Source organism: Kryptolebias marmoratus, linkage group LG12, assembly GCF_001649575.2.
Source record: "Kryptolebias marmoratus isolate JLee-2015 linkage group LG12, ASM164957v2, whole genome shotgun sequence".
NCBI lineage: Eukaryota > Metazoa > Chordata > Actinopteri > Cyprinodontiformes > Rivulidae > Kryptolebias > Kryptolebias marmoratus.
Genome location: NC_051441.1, coordinates 11,051,385 through 11,068,733, shown reverse-complemented (window position 1 = coordinate 11,068,733; position 17,349 = coordinate 11,051,385). Strand labels below are relative to the sequence as shown.

Genomic DNA, 17,349 nt, shown 5'->3' with positions numbered 1-17,349 from the left:
GGTTCCAATAATGTAAAGAACAAGATTTCTGTAGGAATTATGTGGTCTGATTCTGTTTCATTTGCCTTAAAAGTTGGAATGGCTTTGAAATGAAATCACACATCAGTGGGAGAGTGCTGTACTTCCTTTCCAAGTTGGATAACAAAGTAGGATTTGCACACTGACCAGGCTAGCTAAGATTAACAAGTTGATAATAGCATATTATGCTTTATTTTGTGCATAAAAACAGCACAGCAAAATGTTCAGATGCTAAAAGTTGGACAGTACTACTCGTGTGGCTGATTTAATATCAGTTTATAAAGACTTGGAAAGTTCTGGCAAAATTTGTTTGCTGATGACTGGGCCTCAGCATACTGACAAAAAAAACAGGAAAAGCTACAGAAGAAAAGAAGAAGAGCAGTATTTGCACCAAATCTGGCACTTTTCTACAGCGTGATGAGTGGTAGTTTCTATTTGAGCTTTGAAGCCTCGTTGTGACGAAATGATCAGGAACATCTGTTCCACCAGAAGTTTTGTTCCTTTGACTACCTTTGGTTCTTACACTTAAACTTACACTCTTCTTTCTCCCCCAACCACAGTGAATTACAGATGATCAGTATGGAAGCTGAGAGTTTATTTCGCTAAAATATTAAGTCGCAAATCCACTATTTTAACTTGGAGAGGTCTGCCAGTTTGGTGGAACTGAGAGGCTAGTGACTCTTACTGTGAGAGCTGATAATTAAATTTTTGTTCAAAGTCATAAATGTTAAAATACCTGCTGGGACTCAAATGCCTTGCACAGAGATTATGCACCGATCCCAGCCTGTGCAGTGTACATCATGAAAACAACAAAGATAGGGATTTCAGAGCTGAATGAAATTTCTGCCGTTGACAGTTTTGCTGAAGATTTTATCCCCCCTCATACCTGTTCTGTATTTATTAAAACAAGAGTTTTAACTCTATGCTGTCGCTGGCTCAGCTCTACAAGAATTTCTCCATCCAGTTCCATTCTGAAGACACTTTCTTTTTTCCAAACGGTGGAAACCCCTGCTGTTTCTTGGACTTGTCTGTAAACTATTTTCTGTTGTTTCATCATTGCCCCATCAGATTGTCTGGCAACTGAAACTTAGCTGGCAAAGTGAAACACACACACACACACACACACACAAACAATAACAACACACGTATATGATGGTGCGAGAACGCAAAAGTACACACGGACGGGCAGGCAGGCTGACAATGAGCGAAGCAAACAGATCGTGTGAGATTGGAAGAGAAGAAAAGAATGACAAGTTTCAAAGAATGGCAGAGAAAAATACAGTCAGCTTGTGTGCAGGCTGTCACAGATGTCCATGATTTCTTTCTCTCTTTTTATTTTTTTAGCTCTTCCCTCTGGATCCGTAGCATCGTCCAAATGTAAAATGTCACAGTTGCTGACAAGAAAGCAGAGTCAGGTGCCGTGTTAGCCATGTCACGCCGAGTGGCACTTTGGTACAGACAGACCCCAGTTCAGCGGGAGACAATAACACAACTGGCATTAACCTCAGCAGATTGGAAAGAGCCAATGCTTGCAGAACACATCGTATAACATACTGCCATTTTTGTGTGGGTGTGTGTGGGTGCACATGTGCATGTGTTTGTTGGTGTGTCTATAGAAGACCAGCTTGCCAAACTCACTTTGAGCTTGATTGATGATAATCTACTTGCACATTCTCCTTCCTACTGCTTTTCTCTAACCGTTTCTCCTTCTGCAACTACACGGTTTGCCCAACACTTTGCATAAAACAAAAAGAATACCAAACTTTGTGTGCATATAAGTGTGTGTTGAAATATTTTCCCCTATGAAGCTGAAGATATAGTGACTGAATTCATGTTATGACCATGTATCCTGTGTAAAGTCTCATCTTTCTTTTTCTCTGATTATTTATTTATTCTTTTTTTTCCCAGTGTGCTGTTTTGTGGTCCACAAACGGTGCCATGAGTTCGTCAGCTTCTCCTGTCCTGGAGCCGACAAAGGTCCCGACACAGATGTAAGTTAAATTTTAGGTTTACACTTGTAACTCAGCTGTTAAATGTCTCGATGCAGTAACTCTGTGATATAAGACAAACAACAGCCTGGTGGAGATGTCCTAAAGGTTGAAGAATGTTTCAGGTAAATGGGCTGCATGTATATGGGTTATTGTGGTTTCTCTGAACACTCAGTGTGCTTTTTCACTACACGCTGCATTCACCCATTCCCACACACTCACTCACTGATGTGCAGATTGGGAGATGGATGGGATGCAGTGTTTTGTTCAAGCATGTGGTGGTGCAAGCTGAAATCAGACTTAAAACCTCCCAAGTGGCCAAAGACTGCTCTTCCCCTGAACCACAGCCGCTCCGTGATAAATGGGGATGAGGCTGCTCTCAGAAGAGAAAAGCAGATTTCCCAGAGACCGCCAGGTTCATTTGATGCATTTTTAAAGTGGGGAAGTTAAGAGAAAGCTGGTCAAATGGCAACTCCTGTTGCAACGAGTTTTCTGTAAAAATGGCAGCAGAGCGGATATAAAAGTAGAGATCAGGAAAATCTGTTTGCCTCAATTTAGTGAAGGTGGTAATTCATTGAGCTGTGACTGTTGGAGACTAGTTGGTGACTCAAAACTGAGAGAAAATAGGCAAATTTGTTGTTGCAGTCTTACTGAAATATGAGTGTTTATGACCAAGTGACCAGCAAGCTGCATGGCTGCATTTTATTTATTTTTTTTGGCCAGTTTTTGAAAACCATGACCTATTTGCATATGCACACCTTGCAAAACTGTAAGCTTGGTTGTGCACATTATTTTGTTGTCACCTACAGTACGCCCACATCAAACCCACCTCTGCTTGTTTTGTACCCACTCCGACAGCATCCCCAACATTTGATTTAATCTACTGGAGTACACTTTTGGAATGAAGACAGATGGATCTGGACCAGTTTTTCAATAGATAATGTTTATTATCAGTAGGGTCTTGAGCACTCTTCAGGTAGGTTTGAGGTGAACAGATGTTCACAACGACACGACTCTGTGACTAATTCAAGAGAAAGGTTGCCACACAATGTTTCTGAACATGTTCAAAACTCAAACATTGGGACTTTGTATCTCTGCTACTCACACAAGGAAAATGCATTCTAGTGAGATACCACCTTAAACTGTAGGCACAAATTTACTCTTTTTCCCTAAGTCTAGGAAACTGCTTAACAATGTCCATTTGAATTTGCAACAAGTGTGTCTGTTTGCAGCAGGTGTTGTGTTGAACTGTGCTTTCGTTACGAATAACGAGTCTAAACAGGGAAACAAAAGACACCAGCAGAGAAACAGAGTTTAGAGACTTGTTTTCATGTATCACACAGTTATGTTTCCTGTTTATGGCATTCTAAGACGTAAATTAGAAACATATACTTTTATGTAAATTTTGAGAATTTTTATCCATGTTTGTTTTGACCTTTGTAGACAGTTCCTACCCAGTTGTGGCTCCAGACTGATTCAAATTAAGTTGTAGCACACAGTATACTTTACTACAATTTGCAAAGTTTGTAAATTAACAATTTGTTTAGAAGCTATTAATCTTAAAAGTTGATATCTGTCCAACATCCAACTTCACTGAACCTAAAAATAAATATTATTTTCCATCCCCTGACAGAATAAATTTCATTAGCAAATCTGTGCATGTTTTCCTAAACTGAGGGAACTGATTTCTCCCACCTGTGCTTTTATTTCTACACCGGGCACTTGGAAGGCTCTGTAATGAGCTGCTGTTTCCATTTAGAATTTGAAAAGACTTCAAATTTGCATAACCTTTCCAGAACTTTGAGAAAATTATTTTTATTACTTTTATTTTCCTGATCATGAGAAAAGCGAAGAGTAAAAACCAGCACTATCTATTTTTTTGTTCTTATTTAAAGGAAAAATAATATTATTGTGACAGTGATGTGACCCCTCAGGATTAGTATATTATAGAGGGATTATTTGTTTATCAACACGGCGGATGCGCGCGCATCTTGACTGCAAAAAGTGCCGGGTCCTTTAAAGCGTCTGGTCGAATGTTGTGATTATACGCGGTTATTTAGCAGTTGCGATGTGTTAGCTAGCGATGTTGTCAGCGTACTACAACAGTTTATCACCTAGTGATAAAATAAGTTATGCTGCTAAATTAACACTAGTTAATGGAATACGTCTTAATGACCCATACGCGTTACATGCAGGTGAGTGGATAAATGACGAGAAAAAATGGCCCAAAATTCAGTGGCCGGACATTCATTCCTACCTGATCGAGACACCAAGTGTTTATTCCCGGGAGAGCCTGAAGTCCTACAAGACACTGGATGCCTACTGCTATGTAACAGACAACCATGTTCAGGACATACTATTTCACGATTACAACATAGAAAACTTCGTGGCCCTGAAGACTGAAGTGCTGCCAAGTCAAAGACAAGGGAAGAGGACCGAAATGTATAAAGTCTGGGTGGTTGTGAACAAGAAAAATAACTGCATCCTGACCGCAAACTGCACCTGTATGGCTGGGTATGTCGATGAATAATACAACAAAATTATTATTATTATTATTATTATTATTATTATTATAAGTTGCTTTCCACTGCTATGTAACCTCATATTGTTATAAACATGTCACAGCTAATTTGCTGCAGTTATTGAGCATTGCACATATGTAGTTTTATCACCAAACAAATTAGGCTATATTGTTTTTTTTTTTTCTCANTGTGAAAAACAGCACCTGTGCTGCTTTACACTTCAGTGACGCAAAAGAGAACTGAGCAGTCCCGAGCATTTCTTTTAATTGTTCATTCTCTGTTTTCAGTTTGTTGATGTCCTCACGCAGGTTATCACACTCTGTATGAAGTTGGCTGTACTTCAGCTGGAGGTCATCATGGACAGTCTTTGGGACCATACCTTCTGAAAAATAAATACAAATTTTACATTCTTATCTTTACAAAAAACAAATGGTTACATTCTGGGTGATCAGTCACACTGTGGGCAAATACCTGTTCGCAACAAATATGAACATTGCTAACTGATTAATCCCACTAGTGACTATTCTATTCTGCAATAATTAATATGTTAACATTTAGGAACACACAGATCTACGTCCCTTTATAAAAATCCAAATGAGTTTGCAGGCCGTCTTGGTCAGGTTAGTAATAAGGTTTCATACCATTATATAGATCAGCACCAGCCTCTATTCCACACTCAGTTGGAGAGATGGAAGAGGGTGTACACTGATGTCCATCTTCTGGACACCTGCTGGGAGTTGCATCCCTTCTTCTTTTTCTCTTATATCTGAAACACACAGGAGAGAACAATCATTTAGTGCAAAAAAAACCCAAAAAACAAAACAGTTCCACAGCTGTTATCTCCTGAATTCAAGTCCATACAAATCACATGCTCAGTCATCCCAACTCTCCATATGAGATGTCTAATAAAAACTACATGCTCTGACCTTTAACCCGGGTAACCTATATAGCTACAATATATCAATATTTTTTCTTTGCACTTCCAATAATACTATGTGGAATCATGCTTGTAATCAGACAACAATCAAGCACACAGATGTGATACTTACCGCTCCAGTTTTGCAACACCGTCTTTGCCGGGCTGGATTGAGTATGGAAAGATAGACGGGACAAAGTCAGGGCTGTCGATGTCGTCTGATGCCTCTCCTGTACAAATAATGTATTGACGCAATCATCATCATCATCATCATCATCAACCTTTATTACAGACACTAGTCAATCAATTGAAAAGACAGCACACACAGAGAAGTTTAGACCAGACAACGTGATGATGTTAATGATAAAACTTATGGCTGACCTGATGAGTTGCAACTTGATAAGACTGAATCAAGGTACATTAGCTTGTATGCTAGTTATGCTCCAATGTGTTTTGTACGATTCATTAATCACGTTTATATATGTAATACTTAATAATTGTATGTAAAACCATTGTTTGTAAAACCAGCGATGCCGTTTAGCTTTTTTATAGATAACACTTACCTGATATAAAGTGATCGCTGCAGATTGATGCATTTTTAATCATCTGCTCGTTCCAATCGCTTCTTCTGATGGCTTGCAACCAAAGACGTCTCTTGTTTGCCTTGAAAGGGGTGCGAGTTGATGGGATTCGGTAAAACTTGCGCGTTTTATTGTTTTTATCAAAACGGTTCGTGCAACCGACAGCACAACAAGACATGTTAGCGGCTCTTTCTGCAGGCGACATGCGCATTGGTGCCGGAAGTGACGTAGAGTGACGTTGCCTGATAATCCCTCTATACCACAATTTTTAAAAAAGGTTTAGTTGGAAAAAAAAATTAAAAGCATGTTTCATTTTCCTTTCCTACTTTTTGTTGATGTCACATAAAATCCCAGTAAATTGCATTGAAGTTTGTGGTTGTAACATCACAGAATGTGAAAAAGTTCAAGAGGGTATGAATACTTTTTCGAGGCACTGTAGAAACATTTCAGTTTTGCATTATTCCATTACATCCATTTTTTTATACTGGCCAGTCTGTGTCCACAGTTTTTATTCACACATCTCTTCCCCTCCAGTCCGGCCGACACCATCAGATCCAGATTTTTGTTCAGGTTTGGTATCTGTGGTTCTTTAGGGTTCAGTGTTTTTGTTCATCCCGACTCTGCTCTCCTCTCCATGGGTACCGTGTGTGTGTGAATATACTGTCACATTAGAAGTGCTTTATTCATCGCTGCCCTGTGATGCCAAACACAAAAGGCCAATTAGGCTCTGGTGTTCTTGCTCCTCAGCTTCGCCACACTGGAAGCACGGCGAATGAATTTCCACTCGCTAAGCCAATTAGGTGGCACACATCCACAATAATATTGTCTTGCAAACACAAATCAAGAACTGTGTTCAAAATCAGTGCGATGTGTTAAAGTCTTGATTAACTGCAGCGACGCTACACCGTTAGTTCTTCACCTCCCCGCTAAGGATTTTAGGTTTTCCTCGTTAAATTTAAAATAGAAAGTCCATTAGTTCTTAGAAAAGAGACATTAAAGAGGTTTAGTACAGCTGGTTTTAATGTCTTTTGTTTACCAACACTTTTAAAAGAAATTGCTTTGTCTCGGTTCCTGCTCTAACCGTCTTTCTTCTTGCCCTCCATTACTCGTTTTCTGTAACCCTCCTGGGTTCAGTCCTGTCATTCATCGCCTCAGCTCCGTCTGTCAGTCTGCCTATCTATTACTCTCTGTCTTTTATCTCACTAACACTCACATTGCACCCATTGTGAATTTTGGTGTGCCTGTTATTATGCCAATTATCCGCTTTGCCTCAGAGTAAGTGTGGAGGTCTTTTGGGGATGAACCTCTTTGAATTCCAGATGAAGACACGGGATTCACCAGCAGCTCCTTAAATTATACAAAGCGCTTGATCTCATTTAAGTTTCCCAGTAATGGACAGTTTTGCTCAGTCAAACCCTTTCCACGCACCACTGAACAGTCAGCTCTCTTTCACGGCCAGCAAATTTATTTACGAAAACCACAAACAAAAGATGCTTTCAGAGCAGAAGGCTGCATGCGAGTACCTGGGTAAAACCTGACCCAATCCTTCAACAATTTTTTTTATCAAGATTAGGTTTAATTTCATCCTTTTGCTTTTACATTTAGAAATCTCTTATTTGTCAGTTTTTTTTATAACAAGTTAAGTTCTCGACTTGGGGAGTTTTTATTCGTTGCAAAAAACATTTAATGGAAAATTCCTTCTTTCAAAATTGTGAAATGCATTTTGTCAAACAAAGCCTTTGATTTGTTCATAATGATCTTATGTCAAATCAAACTCCTTTCCCAATGATACTAAAGAGTTTTTTCCTCCCTAAAACCAATTATTGTTTCATTCTCCAATTTTTCCACTTTCTTCACCATTTCAAATTCTCCACAATTTTGCGTAAAACATTAAAAATAATGTTTCACCGTTACCTTGATGCCTCACGGACATCGGTTCATCTTCTCTCCACTGAACTGAAATGTCGACCGCACTTTTTCCACATTACCGGTGTTCATGCTTAGCAGTCGCACACCGAGGCAGTAGTATATATCTCCGCTGGGAGAGGAGACGTCTCTCGGTTCGATGTCCTCAAACTGAGATGATGATTCACTAAAGCCTACCAATCCCTCTGTATCGCCATCCTGCATCACTGCCCCTCAGCTTTCTGAATCAGTGTGTGTGGTGTCATGACTCTGAATCTGGCTTTGGGCTTGGAAACACACACATACACACACACACACACACAGTGCTCTTTTGCACTGTGGGTGGAGAGTGACCCTCACGCCAGCCTCAATCTGTGAATGGCGTCATCTGTCCGACAGATGCTTGGATCCTCTCACGGAATGACATGGAAAAGACAGAGAGATTTACGTTATGGCTGAAGTGAAAAGCGTTGTCTCCTTTTCTTTCTTCTTCTCACTGAGCGTGCTGAAGCGTCTCTCCTAATAGTGCTTTATTATCAAAAAGCCCTCTAGAATCAGTGAATAAAGGAAACTAATTCATGCAGTGTCATTTGAACAACCAGATTACACGTTTATAAAGGCTTAACTTTTTTAAAAAGATTGATTTTTTAAAATTCTCTGTTGTCTTTTTATTTGATGTCGTTTATGGATTTGGCTGATGGCACTAAGAAATTTAGAATTACACAACGCTAACTTGTGCAGTGTTGTAGAAATTTTGTTTTATGCCACTGATATCTCAAACTAAACGCTTTATATAATGACTTTGATTCATTACAGAAACAACAACAAAACAACAAAAACATGCCTCCAGCATCCTATTTTTTTGCTGTCAAACTAGAATCACAACTTAAGCACCTTGTTTTTCAAATAAAAACACTTCCTTCTTATTCCGAAAATTAATATTAACAAGTGCTATCTTCATTTTGGCCTATATTCTTTGTAAATATAAATGAATATTTAAATTTAAAGAAAGAAGACTTAAACCTAAAATGACTGTGTTGAGTAATACAGTAGTAGCTTGCAGAATTTCATTAGTTTATAAAAAGAAATTATATATTTTTTGTATGTATTCAAAATAAGCCTTGAGTATTGTCTAAAACTGAATTTTTAGAGCCGATGAAAACCTGTTCAGAAATAATATTTGGCCTAAATGCTCGTTACATGCAGTAAATATTTCCTTCTAGGTCTGTTTTTACATTGGAAAACAGCTTGGTTTAAACTCAGTGTACAAATCGTGATAAAATCCTGATTGTTATGTTACTGTAAAAAAAACTGTGATGATATTTTCACTATGTCAGCCACCCCTAGATGTACATATGCCCAAATCAAGATGGCTGCCATAGCCAGCTACCTTAAGAAGAAGATATTGTGCTACTTTAGTTATTGTTCTTTGTTGTTGTTTTTTTTTTTTTTCAAGATCCAAGAAGAGAAATTAAAAAGCAAATTAATCATGTCACTGTTTGACTTTTGTTTACAACAGTGACATGACTGCCACATTCCAGTGTGGTTACAGGTGTCTCAAGTCACTTTTACAGATGAACTAAGTTTCATTCCATAACTTTCCTTCAACTGGAGAAAGCACAGCAGGCAAAACATTTAACTAAAGCTGTCAGCAACTATGTGTTGCTTTACCAAGTAGTCTTTAATCCCTACTGTTGCTGTAAGCTACACAGTCAAAACTGCAGTGACTCACTCAGCTTTACAATCTAATGTATGTGCTCCCTTCCATTAATTCTGCCCTGACAGGATATAACTAGGAAGCAGGCCCACTCGTACAGGTGAGACCAGCGAACCCCTCATTAAGCGAGTGTCTACATAAACTGCAACAGCCACCCTCCACCCTCTGTTCCTCATTACGGCAAGTCATCAGCGCTCGGGCCTGTTGACTCCCTGACTCTGCTGAAACCTACACTGTTGGCTCAGCCGGAGTGATGAGGCGAGAGTGAGAGGCATCATTAGCCACTGGCTCGAGTGGAAATGTGGATATTTCTGAGAAAAAGAGCAAGCAGAGGTTGGGATTAGTTCAGCGAAAAGTATTTTTATTGGTTGCTTTCTTCATGTCTGTACTGATAGAAACATTTTCTTCTGCACCGTATTGTAGATGTGAATAATAATTTTTAAAAAGTCCATGATTTGTTGGAAATTGTTATTCATTATTCTAAAAAAAGTAAGGTAACTATCTAACAGTTAATGCTGCAGTCTTAAAACAACTATAGATAGATAGATAGATAGCTAGATAGCTAGCTAGCTAGATAGCTAGCTAGCTAGCTAGATAGATAGATAGATAGATAGATAGATAGATAGATAGATAGATAGATAGATAGATAGATAGATAGATAGATAGATAGATAGTATCCAGGTACTTCACTGCATAAGACTAGTAGCAAGATAACCAAAGAACAAAAGGAAAATTCAAAAATATGAGTGCTTGTGTAGTACTAAGATAGTAATAACATTATTCCAAGGTACATTATATCACTACAAGATAAACTCAATATATTGTATATGCTAATGCTACTTTATGAATCTATAAATCAGTATCAGTTTCCCTTTACGTGGTTAATTTCATGAAATTCTATGGTTACTTGAAGTTCAGCTAGCTTTAGGAACAGCACATCTGTTGCAGCCTGGAGTACCTCTGGCTGAAATATATTTTTATATAATATTTTGACGAAGTTAAACTTTGTCAAAGTTAAAGTTTGTTTCTCCAAACTGAGCTATTTACAGCAGGTAAGCTATTGACTGTTCACAACCTTTCCACTAAACCCCACTTCAAAACATATGAACTATCACTTCAAGTTCAGGAACTTGTGATTTCAGAAAAGAGAAACAAAGCAGAAAACCAAGATGGCTACCATTTCTTGCTCCCTCACTGTCTACCTGTAAACAGCCCGAGTTTCTCCCTGACTTGGAGGAACAGAGCTGAGTTTCTGCATCAGGGCGACACCCTGACAGTTGTTGAGCTGAAACATGGTAAATCCCTTGTTCCTTCCTTCTCCTCCTCCTGCGGCTGGCAGCTGTGACAGCCGACAGCTTCTTGCTGTTTTCTTATTCTGAAAAGCAGCAGCTTCTGTCCTGAAACACTTACCGGACACCTTCCCTCTTTCTCCCCTTACCTTGCTGATTTTATATTTGCCGTTTAATGCTTGAATATAAAGCTTCACACCTCACATTCAGACTTAGTTCCAGGTGACTTTAGGCCTTATTTTCCTGCACATACATCAGCGTTTAAGAACCGTCCTGGTCGCCACAGGCTCTCCTGCTGTGGCGGACACTAACTTCTATCTCAGGAGCATCTCGAACCATTAGCCTCCCAGCGTTGAGCTATTACCATCTTGGACGCTGGTCTGACCTGCAGCAGCAGCTGTGATAGTTATATGACGTGCCTATACAGTGTGCATATTACACAACCTACAGATCACTCTATATGTTAATTCAGAAGTGCACAGGGAGCAGATTATAGCCTCGAGAGTCGAGCTACTCTCCGTGCATCAACACAGCACAGGCACAGACGCTGATAAGAATGAAATCAGCAGCAGTCTGAAGGTAGAGCAGGTCAGTCAGAAGTCTGTCTGGGAGATATTATTCCAGAGAATCGCATTGCCTCTTTGGGCTGCAGATATTATATTATGCGAGGCCACAACACACAGGAGCTGTGGACACGAGGGTCCTGTTCAGTCGAAAAAAAAATCTCAATCTGTCAGCCTGTGTGCTCAGCAGGAAGCAACATCACTTTAGGCTGACCAGATGTCCCGTTCTGACGCAGACTCTGGTAATTCAGATTATGTTCGGTGACAGAAACACACAGCTTTTTTTATTAATACTGTAGTGACTGGTGCTCAGAATTTGAATTTGATTAAGGTGGGCGATAAGGTTTTAGCCTGTGTGCGTGTGTGTGTGTGTGTGTTCATGTGTCTGTCAGCAAAATATCTCACGAACCCCTGGACGAATTTTAATTAAACTTTCAGGAAGTAATCATTGGATGTACATCTACAGCTGATTAACTTTTGGAGTCAACATAATTCAAGATGGCCTCCACAGCCAAATGACTTTAGAAAACACAAAAATAGATACAACTCAGCCAGTTTGTTAGCAAAATATCTCATGATCCACTGGAGAGATTTCAATGAAATTCTCAGAAAATGATTATTGACTGTCCATCTGCAACTGACTGACTTTTAGAGTTAACCTAACTCAAGATGGCCGTCATGGCTAATCGACCTTAGCCTACTCAGAAATGACTATACCTTAGTGATTTTTACAGATATTGTACAAAAATTTAAAGTGGTTTTAGCTGACAGTTTATGCATTTTTTCAAGAAAAGCTAGTTTTTTTTATTATTTATTGATTAATTTTACTTTTCATCTAAGTCTGTTTTTATTTCAAGTTATTGAAAGGCAAATACTGATGATTTGGGTCAAGGCAGCTGTCTATCAGTTTATATTTGTAGCAGTGTTGCATTTTACTTTGCATTGTCTTCTCTGATGCTGTGATGTTCGTATGATCTGTGTGAATGCTCATTTTTAAATGATCAGAAATTAATGGGCTTCGTAATCCCAGATGCTCGAGCAGCTGGGGAATGTGAGCGACTGCAAATGCTGGTGATTTAATTACAGATATCAAATTTGCAATCTGTTATTTACGAGATCCATGCCTAATTACGTCACCCGATGTTTTGCTTAGTTAAAGAAAATTTGGGTTTATTTGGCACGCTCTGCTCAACACCTGCTGTCCAAAGGCTGGAAAAGTAATGAAAACTGTGTCTGAGTGGAAATCAAAGTCTGGTCACGGGGGGTCACATTTTGTTTTGGGGTGCGCAGATCCACACGCTGCACCTAAATGGTGCAGATGTAAATGTGACGCGACAGTCTCCTCTTTACATGGAGTCTCTCTGCCGATCAGTTTGCTCCTACAATAATCTCCACTTTAGCAGAACCCACCTAACGAGACATTTGCAGGTCTACCAGCTGACTCCTGCCTCGGTTGCAGCAGCCCGGGTTCTGTGCAGCAGCGGGTGCAGCACAATTTGAAAGGCCTGAGCCAGTGGGGCAATAAAACGGCTCTTTGCCTCTCGCAGCAAGCAGTCTGTTTTACGAGCCAGTTTGTAATGCTTGCAGGTTGGTTTGCAACTAATATGATTTTTATTATTAACAATCTGTCATTGTTATTGACCTGCATGGAAATAATTGTGAGCAGTTGTCACAGATGCTCACTCTGACAGTGTACGAATACAGCCACTGACAAAACTGAGCTGTTTTCAGAGAATTATGGAGAACATCTGTCTCTAATCTGACGGCTGGTTTAAATGTCACCTCAAAAGTTTAATTTGTAATAAAGAACTTTCATAATTTATTTATAATGAAAGTGCATTTATATTACACACTTCTGTAGATACAGGAGTTATAATATTGGTAGCTTTCTGTTTAAAAATGTTGAACTGAGTTGGATAATTAAAGTGTTTAATTTTAACACTTTGGGCAAGAGGGATGAGAGTTATTAGTCTGAATATCTCTCGTAAATGAACAGATTAGCTGTAATATATTGTTTTTCTCAGCTGAATGTTATGGTTAATGTTCTCATTTTGTGTGTCTATTTATTCTGTTTTGAACTATTACTTTCATGTCAAAGTTTACTTGCTGGTTGTGCAGCTGAAAATACTGTATGCAACTATATATAAATATAAATATATATAAAAACACACAGCTCACAGTTCCACTTCAATTCAAGCTTGTGTCCTCTACCAGAGGGGTCTGGGAGCCCGAGGGTTTTGTGCATTATCTTAGCTGTTCCTAGGACTGCACTCTTCTGGACAGAGATCTCTGAGGTTGTTCCTGGGATCTGTTTGGGGGCCACTGAGTGCTCCGACGACCACTGGCACCACTTGAGAATTCAACACTGTTGGAATGCTGCTATACAAGCAAGCCCAGAGAGAGAGGCTATATGAGAAGGATGTGGGAACTATGGAGCTGGGAGTTGGTGCAGTGGTTAAGTCACATGACTTTAGTGTTGAAAGATCAGGGGTTCAGGGTTTAAATCCTGGCGCTAGCCTACCAGCAATCTCTGTTACATAATGAGTGAGAGATAGAAATGAAGCCATGCTGGTTCAGATTAACAAAATCTGCATCAGATGATGCGGAACCAGGACATTCTGATGAGAAGTGGGCTACTGGAACAGAACATTCATGGATGAGGGCATATAGATATATTTGTGTGTCTACTGCATGATATCAGGATGTCGACTTGTATATAAAAGAATTATTAACAATGAAGAGAAGTTAATGCAAAATGAATTTTACATTTACTCAGTTTATCTATGATTTTATTAGGACTGATTTGCTGTCAAGACCAGGGATCAAACTATCAACCTTTTGAGATGTATCTCATTCTAAAAATCTGATGTGTATTTGGGAAAATAAATATATTTATTAAAACAATTTTTAGGATTTAAATCTGATAGGATGTGAGCTAGTTTTTGTGACTTCTGTTACAAAGTAAAGGTTGGGTTTTTTTTTCTACTACCATTTCTTATTGTCGTTTTTGAGATATCTTTCTAACACAACAGACAAAAAAAAAAAATCTGTTATGCCCTTTAGGCAGTTTAAGAACTGCCTAAACTCCAAAAACCTCATCACATATTAAAACATATTCCTTTTCACTAACACAGAATGTGCACATGAAGCAGAGGCTGGCATTTGCCTTCGGCCCCAAGCTACCAAGGGCCCCATAAAATACCTAATAAACTCACAGAATGGATTTTATTTTTTTTTTCTTTTGTGCTGTGAAATGTGTACTTTTGTGAAAAGTATACATCAGGGTAGCTTAAAAATGCCAGCTGCTTAGATGCTTCTCTCCCCATACCTCAGAACATAATACTAAGTCTTACTGCTCTCATGCATTGAGGACGTAAACAAAGCCCGACTTGTAATGTAACAAAGCTTCTTCAGAGACGCTGAGTAAAAAGAGAAAGGAGGAAAATTTTGTGCAAAATTATCAAAGGTGTGTAAAGCAAAGCCCACACAAAAACATAGACCTGACGATGATCCAGTTGGGATCGAAACATTGTCAAATAAATCAGACCTGCAGAAAAGGAATAACTGTGTGGGCTTTACTTTCTTCATCTTTTCTGTAAGTTCCTGAAGCCGTGCACCTTTATTTGTCATGTGTGCATCACTAGCCAACGGTAAAAGTCCTTTTCACTGCGGCCACCGATAACAAAAGGTCTAACAAGGAGCTAAAAATAGATGCTGCACTCATGTTAGCATTGCCAGTGCTAATGACGATAAACTTGTTGTTGCTGTCCGCCAAGATGGCCACCACAGCTAATCAATTTTAGCGTACACTAAAATGACGATAACTCATTGAATTCTATAGATATTGAGCTAAAATTTAGTGTGGTAGTAGCTGAGAGTCATATCCAACACATACTCCAAGCTCTAACAGATCACACAAAAAAATAGCAATATAGCATGTTTATTATCACAGCTCTGACATAAATTTGATGCATACTGTAACATTGCTGCTGCTTTAAGGCAAACCTTATTTTCACATTCTCCTCTGAAATTTTGTGATTCAGAATGAAAAAAATTTAAAAAATAACACAAATTGCTGGATAAAACGGTTGCTGCTTCAAACAACACCACCTGTCTCTTCCAACCTCCTGTGTGTGCTGCACAGAAGAAAACGTGCTCAATTCTGGGATTATGTAATCACTTTCTGAGTGTGTGTGTGAGTGTTTACGGGTGTTTGTGTTTACTATACATTTGTGCGTAGTCTGCACCTCATTAAATCTAGCCGCTTGCCAACATTGACAGATGTCTAATTCAGAAGAAACATTGTGAGATAAGCAAAAAACAACAACAACAAAAAATATACATGCATTTCAGTGGGTGCAAGAACCATAAATCCTCAGGATCGTCTTAGCCCACACAGCTGTTAGCCACGATCATTAAGTTTAGCATTTTGTTTATGGTCAGAGGTCGATTGGAGAAACAGCTCCTCTGCACATACTTTGTCAGTTTAATGTGATAGTTTAATGTGAATAGATACTCATTAAGGTTAATTTATTTTAAAGAAAAAAGATTAAACATTAGAATCATTCATCAGCAAATCTTTCATCTAACCTTCCTGTAAAATGTTAATTATTTAAGAATTTATCTCCACCTTTTAATAAAGGGGGAAGTTGAATGGTGTTGAAAAGTGCTTGCCCTGTCATTCTCACAAAGTAACAAAGTCTGATTAAAAAAAAAACTAAAGGTCTCGCAGAAAAAAAAGGGGAGAAAATTACGAACAGCTGAAGACATTAAAGCCAAACCTGAGCAAAGGGATGATTGAGCCATCATGGAACAAAAAGGTAGGTTGTTAATATCTGTGTGAGCCTGAGATCCCATCAAGGTTTTATTAAATTAGGAGGAATGTGGTGATTTTTTTTCCCCTCACAGGGGAAAAGATTAAAACGCTGCTGCACCCAAGGCCCAAATTGATTTAAAGAAGAAAAGTAGCAAGAGATTGTAATGAGGGATGGTCAGCGGGAATACAACATTTTAGGAGGGGTAATAATAATGTATGGAAGCACATAGAGGTTAAAAAAAGGAGGTGGAAGTGTAAAAAAAAAAGGTTACTCTGGGTTGTTACATAAACCCAGAAAAGACAAAAAAGAGTGATTAAATAAATGTTCATTTTTGAGAAGTGGAAGAAAAGACTTTTATAGAAGAAAATGTGCATCAAAAACTCAAGTCCTGCCAGGTTTAGATTAACAGTAGGAGGGCCTTTTTCTGGACACTTGAAAATGAAATGTACAGTAATCATATTGACTGTGAAAGTGGCCTCCTGAGGGGTCCAAATAACATGTAAATGTATGCATACATTGCACAGAGTTGACTGTATGATGATAAAGATGTGCATCAGTGCAGTGTTCACACTCATGCATGTGTGACTTGCTCGTATCATTGCCAGTGTTGGGGTGTTCCTCCTGTTGGGCCGCGCGTGTGTGTGTAGGGGCGACCTGCCCATCTGTTTCACAACTGCATCTGCACTCTCACTACGCACATGTTTATAATCATTTGCTCTCCTCAGAGCAAATTTAGGCAGTTTTTCTTTTTTTCCCGGGGGCAGAATATGAAAACAATGACTAATTTATGACGTCTGGCAGAAAAGTATATGTGATCATATTTTTACTCATTGGAGAAGAACCAATCACAGATTTCTTGGCTGAGTCTGATTGTCAACTTTTGGGAGGCTCTGACCTGCCAATAAATAATGACACACGTTTTTTTTAATTTCATGTTGATCTGAACTTTTGACTGAGTTCATTACAAAATCTTCATAGTAGAAAAACTTACATTTTTGCCAAAACAAGTTATAGAACTATTTTTCTCTGTCTC

The 17,349-nt window shown here is 38.8% G+C and overlaps 1 protein-coding gene across 2 annotated transcripts in view; it reads left to right on the top strand.

The window, feature by feature from the left end:
• The window catches only part of si:ch73-374l24.1 (protein kinase C alpha type), a 101,749-nt gene that overhangs the window by 26,050 nt on the left and 58,350 nt on the right, over window positions 1–17,349 (top strand). For both annotated transcript variants that reach the window (XM_017421838.3, XM_017421839.3), the window contains exon 3: window positions 1,927–2,009. In XM_017421838.3, coding sequence (XP_017277327.1) covers window positions 1,927–2,009 — 83 coding nt within the window. The remainder of the gene's footprint in view (window positions 1–1,926; window positions 2,010–17,349) is intronic.